Source organism: Impatiens glandulifera, chromosome 7, assembly GCF_907164915.1.
Source record: "Impatiens glandulifera chromosome 7, dImpGla2.1, whole genome shotgun sequence".
Classification (NCBI taxonomy): domain Eukaryota; kingdom Viridiplantae; phylum Streptophyta; class Magnoliopsida; order Ericales; family Balsaminaceae; genus Impatiens; species Impatiens glandulifera.
In genome coordinates, this window is record NC_061868.1 from 37,365,131 (window position 1) to 37,376,008 (window position 10,878).

Here is a 10,878-nt window from a genome sequence, read left to right on the forward strand (position 1 = left end):
ACTCCATACAATTTAATTTACCTGTCTTTCTAGGGCATTCATGATGATGATTCCACAACCTTATTATCAGTGAATGATCGACTCTGCTGATAGTAAAAGCAAGAAGAGAGATGATGCTGTATATGTGGGTAGCCCGCCAAACTCAAAACTAAAAAGGTACTAACTTTTTTTTCTCTATATTTGTCTTGTTTAATTGCAGTTTGATGCATAATTGCTGTGTTGTTAACTTTTGTTCATTTCTTTCATTGGTGACTTCACAACTTAATTATTTGAATTGGGTTGTTGTTGTTGTTGTTTTAATGCCTAATCTTGTGAACTCCTTATCATCCCCATGTACACTACTAATCACAGTTTCACATCCCATTATACTATCAATCTATGATAGAAAGACCTTGTGTAGTTGTGTTTCATTGTTGAATGAGAAGCTAAAAAATCCTTGAAAATCGATGATGATTATGATTATGATTATGATGATGAAGTGATGCTAACTAGGAAGCTTCTGGTTTGGTCTTTCCATCAAAAAATGCCTTACAAATTCAATTTACTTGTTGTTAACATGGAATTTTTGAACAATAACAAACAAAGTGACAATTAAACTCACAAAAACATTGAATTCTAGATCCATACGTTGCTCAGGCATAATAATACTTATCTGATGACATGAAAAACTCATTAATTTTGGAAATAGTAATAGACCCATCAAAGAACAACTAGAGATTTATGAATTATGTTGATGGCCCTCAGAACAATTGGGGTGGGGACTTGGAAGTCTTGTCTTGGAGCAAATGGGGTCCCACAATCATGTATTTTCTATGAACAAAACCCATTCTTCTCAGAGAAGGAAATGGAAATTAAAGGGAGAGTATTTTGACAGAAGGCTAATACTTTGTTTATTTCCATTTACTGTTGTATTTGCAGGTCTTCCCACAAAATTGTGTACATCCAACTAATTTCCAGGTGCTCGACGATCCATCCTCTGAATAAATCTGTACAAGACAAGCGTGTAATTCAACTGAAGAGTTACCCTTTTCCTGGAATTCATCCGTCTTTCTCAATGCCCATTTACATCTGGTTTTTATAGTCAACTTACTTGGAAAGATGATGTTAAATCTTGGGGAACCCGCGAAACTCAAAACTAAGAAGGTACTTTCTCTCTACACTTCTCTTAATTAGTTGCAGGTTTCAGATATCTAAGTAATAGAAGCTTGCACTTGCTAATACCTAATCTAGTTGTCCAGCATCTAAAAAGTATGAGAGAAGAACATTCTTTCTTTCTTTTTAATGAAAAGTAGTGTTAACTTTTTGTTGATTTCTTCCATTTTAAATTGATTGCATACACTAGAGAAAAGTTTGGGTCGATTGTCTTATAATCCAATATGTATTGTATCTTTTGGTGATTGTCTTGTTCCATATAGATTGAGCCTTAATTTGATAAAAGAAAGATAAACTCATTTACAAAATAAGGAAGCCATGAGGGTGTCTCTCCTTGTTTTTCGGCTAGTGAGGATTCTTTTGTTCTTCTTCTTTGTTTTATGTTTTTTCCCAATGTCTTTCAATTTAACTTGTAGAGTACATCACTCTACTGAAACTGATTTACCAATTGTTGCTGGTTGGAAGTCTGGAATCTTATCTAATAAGTAAAGCTCCTATCCATCGCTCAATATACCTGTCTCACATAGTACTAGTAAAGCCACATTTCTGCGAGATTACTTTACTTCTGTCTGTGAGTTTACTTTACTTCTGTAGGGAATTGAGAATATGTAGTTGAGTCAGTTTCCTTACTATTTTCATCTATTTTCTCCAGCTTCTACTTTGTAAATCGCAATATGTTACAATCATTTATATATATATTTTCCCGATATGTTTGTTTGTATTCGAACACTTTTGCATGTCTTTTGGTCCAGATCTGGTTGACAATTGGGGAAAAAATTCAGAATGCTCGGGTACAAACTGTTACCTTGGCCTTTCAAGATGGTCCATTTTTAGTTAGGCTCCCAACTCTAGACCATCTCAGGATCATCATACATTTCATATCTCTCCCATACATTGCATAAGGGCACAAAATGTCTATATAGGCAGTAAAAATGTTTGAATTATTAATGAGATACTGAACAAGCTCAGTTCTCATTTTCAAAAGCAAAAATATACATAAAAAATTTGATCAGTTGAATAGAAAATCAGATACTGAATGAGCTTGTGTTTAGGGACAACTTTAGAAGACCCACAATCTTCCCCCAATTTATCTCATTTCCTCTTGTTTGTATGGCCTCCCAGACCAAAAAGGTTGAGAATTTACCTTATTTCTCAACAATCCATCCTCTCAATTTCAGCTTGACAAGTATTTACTGTATCTATTGTTTTTACAAAGTTGTTATAGACTTGATGTATCTGGTCAGACTTTGTTTTATACACTGGTTTTCACATGTTAAGAGTTTGGCAGATTGTTTTTGAAGATGCATACGAAGTTCGTGACCCTGGTTCACTTGAGCAACTGAAAGAATTGAGCGCAAAACGCAAGTACATTGAGGAGTCCATTAACAATAGCAGCTCTATTACAGAGGCTATTGCCCGAGAAATATCTGGGGGCTTGACTTCTCATTGTGAACAGGTATATATATTTATGTATGTGGGTAAACATCTGATTTTATGTGATTAGCTTCATTTGATCAATTTTTATGTTAAAATTAATTTTCAGGAACTTCAGAAGCTTGAGCAGTATATACCCTTGTTGGAAAATTTGGTTCATCTTATTGACTTATTTACTACAACAACAGATCATAGCTATCGGATAAATCGTTGGACTGCCAATCTCAAGATAAGATGGAGTAGCTCTCTTTGTTCTTCATCTTTCTTCAACAACCTCACAGGACCAAAGTTCTTTCAGATCGACGATGTTAGATTTGAAATAGGAATGATCCTTTTTCTTTATGGTGCTATTCTTCGAGATTGGGCTTCTGAAATTCTCTTACTCGGTAATTATTTTCTTTCTTTTTTCAGTCTTAAATTAAGAGTGTTATTAATCTGCAGTTTCTTCTACAGATTTGGTGAGATCTGCCACCATTTTCAGAAGAGCTGCAGGTGTTTATCGATATCTGTCTCAAGAAGTTCTACCTCGTTTATCATCTGTTTCAGAACGACCCCCAGAATCATTCTCAGAAATCTCATCTGTTATGAGCCTGATTTGCTTGGCCGAGGCCCAGGTTAAATTATTTCGACAGTATTCTTTATAAACCTCGTTCAAGACTATTAATTATCACTAATATAATTCAGGCTGTAACGATAAAGAAGGCTGAAGAGAAAGGAAATACCGCAAGTCTCCTCTCGAAGCTTCACTATGGAGTTGTACAGTTTTTAGACGAGGCGATGATCATCTTACAATCATACATTAAAGAGAACAAAGATATTTCAGCACGTTTTCTGGTAAGTTTATTCTTGATTTAATCATTTCTTTTACACGAAAGTTTATTTAACTTTTTGTTTGTAGGATTTTATATTTTGGTGCAGAGATCTTCACGAGCTGAGAAGTTATAAGTATTTGGCTCGAAGTATGAAGGACGATGATGGGAATCTTGGAGGCGCAATTGGCATTCTTCGTAATGCATTAAATAAGCGACAAACGAAAGTGCCTGGAGATGATTTGTGGAGGCAGGTTTTGATTAGTGAAATTAATGAATCAGTCGAGTTGCTTAGGAAGTATGAGCACGAGAATGAGTTTGTTTGGCACGAGAAGGTTTTGGATTTCGATCAATTGCCTGTTCCTCAAGGTAAGAAGATAGTGAATTCAATTTCGTATAACCCTGAGAGATGGGAGAGATCATTGTCTTTCAAAATCTGAAGTGTTCATATAATTGTTCTACTTTGAATGCATGCATCACAGTGTGTGCCTATTTTGGAAACTGTAATTTTTTGTAACAATCTATTGCAAGTAAAACGGAAATGAATGTTTTTTTTTGTTGTCGATTGGTATAAGATTTGTTTCAAACAGCCCCGTAGCCGTATCTGAAATGTTTTTTTCTTTCCAGTTTTGAGTCCTAATTCACAATGCAAATTATAATGTTTACAATTTTTTTTGACAAATTTGTTTGTTCCAATATGATTGAACATAAAAAATCATGATCATGTGTGTCACACTCCTTGCATACATTGCCCACCATTTATTAAAGAAATGATGTTTTTGTCAGTGTGAATCCTAATGTAGTCATTCGATTCAATTATTGAGCATAAAAATTCAAAACTATAAGCTAGCATGATCCACTAATATTGAGAATTTCTCACCTAAAATTCCAATCAAAAAGTTTCATTGGAATAAAAAGCACGACTTGGCTACGATCCAAGATTTTAGGTTATTTCATTCATTTCTCAAGTCGAGAAATTGCCATTAGGTTATTTCATTCATTTCTCGAGTCGAGAAATTGCCAACCTGTTATAAAATCTTTAGTAGTCGGGCGATTAAAAAATATCAGTTCATACACAACCATTTTCCAAACAAGGTATAGATTTTACCCTTTTCTTTGTAGGGTCTCAACTCTCAATGAAGAACCCTAGGGATATGGCACAAAGAAAACCAAGTCTGAATTTCTCAGCCACAAAGTAAACTTTTCATTTTTTATATCAAAAAAACAAAGTCAAGATAAAAGATATGTCATTAAAATAGTTATATTAGACAATAATGATGTCACCTTCCCCTCTTTCTAAAACATTTTTTTAATATTAATTCAGATAAGATTATGTCTAAAAGCAAAACCAGATGTAATTGAAATTTGTGACACAAACTAAAAATCCATTGACAACTTCTCTATAAGGTCTAAATTCAAAAATAAAAGTAATTTTGAAAAGGGCCAAATAATAAAACATGCATTAATAGCTAGATTTTACAAAAGTCTTCCTAGGATATTTTATTTTATTATCATTGGGGGCCAAATTAGCAATTGAATTAAATATTAATTAATTTGGTAGGTCTTATTATAATTATCACATGGTATCTTCCCCTAGAGCTAGGAAAAGAATATTCCAAACCCTTGTCTTTTTATATAGTTGAAAGGCTAGTTTTGGAAATGATGCTTCATTACCAACGTCTCCTAATGAAGAAGGGTGGGTACCTTTTCAATTAAAACAACCCCTAATAATGTGCCATATTCTAGGGTACATACCTTTACAAATAAACTATTATATAAATTATTAACAATGAGTGTCTTAGTGTTTGGTGGAAGGGTAGTTGTCACCTTTGAATTTGGTAATTCTTATTTTTTATTTTTTTTAAATAATCATGTTACTTATTTTTATGCCTTAAAAGTTATTTCTTAAATATAATTTGATTGTTTCTATATTAAAAATAAACATATCTAAAAGAGAATATGTCGTCTAACAAATAAAAGTTATTTGGCAACAAAAATGTTAATTTACTAATTATGTCTTATTGTGAACGATTCAAATCATTATTATTATTATATCATAATGAATATTAGTTCGTTGTCATTCTTTATAATTTTCAACTTACATAAACTTTTAGTTTCAATTTGTTTTTGCTTAAAATACCTAGAAGATTTAGATTCAATCCTCGTATATAAGATTATAAGTATAGAACAAGACAAGTTAAAAGTGGATGGTAAAAAAAAACTTTAATTTGTAGATGAAAATAGGGGAAGGATCTATATTGGTTTTATTGTCTAATTGAATCCCTACTTTGAATTTTCGTTTTAAGATTTTGGATATATAATTTCAAATAAGTTCAAGTAATAGTAATAATAGAAGAATTGATGATTATTTGCCACAATTTTACTAGTTGTTTTAAATTTGGGTTAATATTATAAATTTCATAAATATTAATATTGATTTTTTCTTAAAGTTGATCAAAGGGGTCATGTTGAGTTATTGACAATGTCAATTTCACAAACTAGCTTTAAGTAATTAAGTATATATAAATATATATTATTATTATTAACTTGAGTATATCCTATACTTAAAGAGGGGATTAAACCTAACATCACAATGTAAAGCTATAATTAAATAAATATATAGCCGTCTCAAATTACTTAAAAATTGAGAGAAATACAACTTGAAAGAAAAGAATATCCCTTTTAGACCCTAGTCCAAATCATAGTATATATAACAAGAAATTGCAAATTAATATTAATATTAATGTTAATACAATTAAAATATTACAATGTAGTTAAATATTAGAAAATGAATTTATTTGCTTTAATAGTAATTAAATATATTATAAGAATTTACTCAAATACATGAGTGTGAAACAAGATTAAGAGATTTTTCTCTTAAAAAAATTAAACAAACACTTATTTATGGAAAATATTCAAATAAAAAAATTAAGATATTTTTAATATTTAATATTCAAATATTATAAAATGTAAACTTAAAGAATAAGTTCAATTTTTTAGTATTTGGAATTTGAATTAGACTTGTATTGTTGGATTTCTAGCCGATTTAGATGGACATATATAAGATCATCGAACTTTATACGAAATGTGTCACATCTCGCTCGTCGTTTAACTATAAAGAAATAGAATTTTTTGACAAGAAAAAACGACTAAATAGAATTATCAAAAGCTTCTTATATCAACTAATTAGTATGCGAAATAATTAATTTAATTCTTATTACTTGTTGTTACATCCGGTTAATTATGAATTTCAATTTATGACTTATGAAATTACTTGGGTACGAGAAAGTCGTCTATAGATAAACACGTTTAGGAGTTTTGAGTAGGAATAATACGAGTTCAAATCGATTGAATTTTTATAATATTATAAAATTATGAAGTAATAGTTGATGTGACCTTAATTTATTTATAAACAATCTCAAATAACATCAAACAAGCTCCAAAAATAATCAAATGAATATGAATTAATTAATAATGAATATATGGGGATATACTCTTGACTAATCAAATAGTATCTCATAATAGCACATATAAAATCAAAAGATAAGATACATATGAATTAATATGGGGATATACTCATATGATTAAATAAATATTATTTCACAAATCATATAATATATATTTATTTATTTATTATACATCTACTATTCGGAGTAGTCAAAGAGTCAATTCAACCTTTTGAAGCTACCCAAGAGCCATATTCTCTCTCTCTCCTCGTTTAAGTTATTCCGACCTTAGTCCATTAATTTTTAAATATATATAAACAAATTATACCAATAATTTCAATTTTTTAATAAGATACCCATATTATTTCGACTATTTCCTATACAATTCTATTAAAAAAAACTCATAATTATGTTAACTAGTGTTTTTAATGATAATATAAGATGAAAACAACTTGATATATATATATATAATAAACTCATAGATCAAATAATAATTTTTTAAGTTAATTAAAAAAATATATAAAAAGGGGAAGGAATATATTGGATGCGGAATCTTGGGTTTGATTCGAATGGAAGGAGGAATATATTTCCCTTTCAATTTGCTGTCACATTCAAATAACCAAGATAGATTGATTGATAAATAGATAATTTAAACAAATGGATAAGCTTAATTAATTGATTACTTAATCCCATCACAAAGAGACAAATTAGGATCAAAGGACATAATTAATTAATTAATTATTGCCAATTACTACTACATAAGTGATAGGACAATTGTTAATTACATCTCCATATATCTCCATGTACGTAAGAAAATCTTCATTCTTGATCTTGTTTTCATCATTTTCAATTTGACTTAGTTTTATATATAACTATTATTTTTCTTTATCAAAAGGGACACAGCTTGTATGTTACATTGGCCAAAGCATATGCCGTGTCATATTTTGGAAAAACATAAATAAAAAATGACTTGTCGTGTTATCTTATTACTACCCAGTTGTCATTATTGTCATCGTGTTGTGGCTTGCTTGCACGCTCCCTTTTTAGAGTGTAAGTTGTTCATGTTATGCGTCAGGTTGGATCATGTTGTGCATTTATTTGTGAAATTTAAAAGTTTTAGCCATTATGTAGTTTAGTTTAGGAGTTGGATCGAAAATTTCAAATTCAATTTTTTTTCATTAAGAGGAGGAAATTGGTGGCCGACCACTTAGTATTTTACATTTTGATTACTTCAAATTTGTTGAAAAATGCCCTCATGTAGTTCAATTACCTTTTAGACTTTGGTAATTGTGGAGTTGAGAACTCAGTCCTTAAACTCGACTTTGAGAGACATTATTTTATTGAGGTTTTTATCTTCAAACAAATCCTTCAAAAAATATATACATTTTTACATTTTTAGTAGCTTAGTTTAGATCTTTTCAATAATTAATCATTTTTTTTTATATTAAGATATCAATTTCTTTGATAAAGATATCTCAGGGCTTAAAAAATCTTGGGTTAATATTTTGTTTGGTTGAAAAAAAAAATAAGGCACAAAAGGTTAAACATATAACCCCAAACACACTTAATCATTTAACTCGGCGCAGAATTACTGTCTGACAAACTCGAACCCAGAACCTCTCAAGGATGCTGGAAATATCCAACTCTTATTGCCGCTATGGTTAATATTAATTAATACAATAAGAATATAATATTTTATTTCTCCGCAGTTATTATTATTTTTTCTATGACTAAGAACTTATTTCTTGAATTACCCTGCTTAATTAATTTATAATATTTATTTATTTATTTATTATTGATCTACTAAATTAAATAAAAAATTTATTATTGTTATTATTTAGATCATGGTTTATTTTTGTAAAAAAGTTGTCGCGGTTTCATGATCATAACTCCATTTCAACTAATGTATTTAGTAAAAATCGAATCTAAAATATTAAGTTAGATAAAAAAAATACTCAATTCCTTATATTTCAGAGTTAGAAAATGAGTTTCAATATATATATTTGACGGGTAAAGAATCTATTGCTATAAGTAATCAAAATTGCATAACACAAATTGACCATTTTGACAACTTTTAATAACTCTTTTATCAATTGATTATATATATATATATATATATATATATATATTAAACTATTATTTTAAAATTTATTAAATATTATGATTTTTTTTATAAAAAAACTGACAACAATCAAGAACGGCCTAGGGTTAGGCAACAATCAGATGGACGACTCTACCTTCAGTTTAGATAACCAATGCAGCCGACTGGGGCCTTAATTTTTTTTTTAAAAATCTTATGAAAGTTTGAAAATAAGACATTTTTAGAAAATATTATATCATTTAACCAACTAAACTACCCTACACAGGTTAAATATAATACAAAATTATTAATCTTTAAAAATAATTTTTTTTTCCTCATAGGCCACCAAACTTTGGGACCGGCCTAACAACAATGAGTTTCATATTCACTGTGGCTAAATAAATGAAGTTGATGTCAAACAATACGACAATGTTAAATGCATTGAGAGGAGATATGTGAAATAATTTTAAAAGATAGTGAAATCTTCATATGAAAGGAAAATGTAAATACAAGCTTTAGAGTGACGTTTTTAATAATGATGAGAATAAGCAGACTCGTAAACATGCTCAAAATTCGTTGAAGTCCATGTGGATCTTAGTTTTTTATGATGTGCAAAAGCAACTTTAGCTATTGTTTTTCGTCTTTTAATTTGATATTGTTTGGACTTTTATACCATATTCCATTATCATAACTCGATTGTAATTGATTCCTTATTTCATTCTCAAGTTTTTGCATGCTTTGATTACCTCCCCATGTGAGATGGAATAGGAGAAACACGGCCAAATGGGAGCAGAGGATCCCATGAGTTCGATTACTCACTAAAAAATACAAAAATAAATAAATAAGTTCTTTTTCACTAAATGTTTTGAAATGTCATTTTCAAGCTTTAATTATAATTTGATATGTTTAAATAATTAATATGTAATTTGATTTGATAAAATATGTGATATTAAGAAAAAAATACTTAAATATTATAATTTACTATTATAATTAATAATTAATGTAAAATAAAATAATGCAATGACCTTAATTTGTTTGATTCTATCTCGATTAAGTGAAAATTCACCTATGATACTATAAACTTGAGAGTGACTAGTTGTTACGAATTTAAAACATATTTCAAATTAAAAATATATTAAAAAATAATAAATAAACTCATTATCTTGTCTTATCACTCCTTTTAAAAAGCAATTGAAATAAATAAATAAATATAATAATAATGTCAACCATAGATATAAATACAGCTGCAAATCATTTATATTAAATGTGAATTGATTTATATTACCCAACCCAATGAGAGGACATTTAGGTATAGCATGTTCTAGTCAATTGAAAGTTGAAACCACCCACACACAAAAAAAAAAAAGAAAAAAAAAAAGAACCCATGTAAAGAAACTAACGAATATTCCTACCACTTCAACAAATAAAAAAAAAAAAAAGAGAATAAATAAAGCTATTCTTTGTCATTATGGACTCATCAATGGAAATTAAAAAGCAAATAGAAGATTAAAGTAGTAATTAATTGTACGTAGTAGTTTAATCTAAAGGGAAAGGCATTATGCATGCATCAATTAGGTTGGAGAAGAGAAACTTCTTTGTTTTATGATGTGCTTTGTATTATTTTTATTTATATGTAACTTTTTGTTAAAATATTAGAGTAATAACTTTCAATTTACGGTAAAATATAATATTCTACTACATTTGGTTGAATATACACCATTATATATATACTAGTCAATAGTCAATATATGGTTTGTAAATTACACGGTCAATGTCTCTCTTGTGTAAAACCAATTGTACTTTAACCAAGTCTTTGTTTTATTTTTTTTAAAAAAAGTCTTTGTTTCATGTATACATAGTAACAATGATTTTATATTTTTAATTAAAAAAATTAACTTACTCCACCGTCATGTTTCGTATTTTAATTTAAAATATTTTTAATGATTTAACTCTAAAT

The 10,878-nt window shown here is 28.9% G+C and overlaps 1 protein-coding gene across 1 annotated transcript; it reads left to right on the top strand.

Moving 5' to 3' along the window:
• LOC124945139 (BRO1 domain-containing protein BROX) lies at positions 1 to 3,952 on the top strand. The gene is made up of 7 exons (XM_047485521.1): positions 1 to 156; positions 919 to 1,143; positions 2,441 to 2,608; positions 2,696 to 2,972; positions 3,040 to 3,200; positions 3,271 to 3,420; positions 3,485 to 3,952. The coding sequence occupies exons 2-7, from the start codon at positions 1,099 to 1,101 to the stop codon at positions 3,833 to 3,835; spliced, it is 1,152 nt and encodes a 383-aa protein (XP_047341477.1). The 5' UTR covers positions 1 to 156; positions 919 to 1,098; the 3' UTR covers positions 3,836 to 3,952.
• Positions 3,953 to 10,878: the final 6,926 nt, after the last annotated feature.

Coding starts and splice junctions, on each gene's coding strand:
- LOC124945139 (XM_047485521.1), top strand. CDS start 1,099: ATGATGTTAAATCTTGGGGAACCCGCGAAACTCAAAACTAAGAAG. Junction 1,144..2,440: donor CGAAACTCAAAACTAAGAAG/GTACTTTCTCTC, acceptor AGAGTTTGGCAG/ATTGTTTTTGAAGATGCATA. Junction 2,609..2,695: donor TGACTTCTCATTGTGAACAG/GTATATATATTT, acceptor ATTAATTTTCAG/GAACTTCAGAAGCTTGAGCA.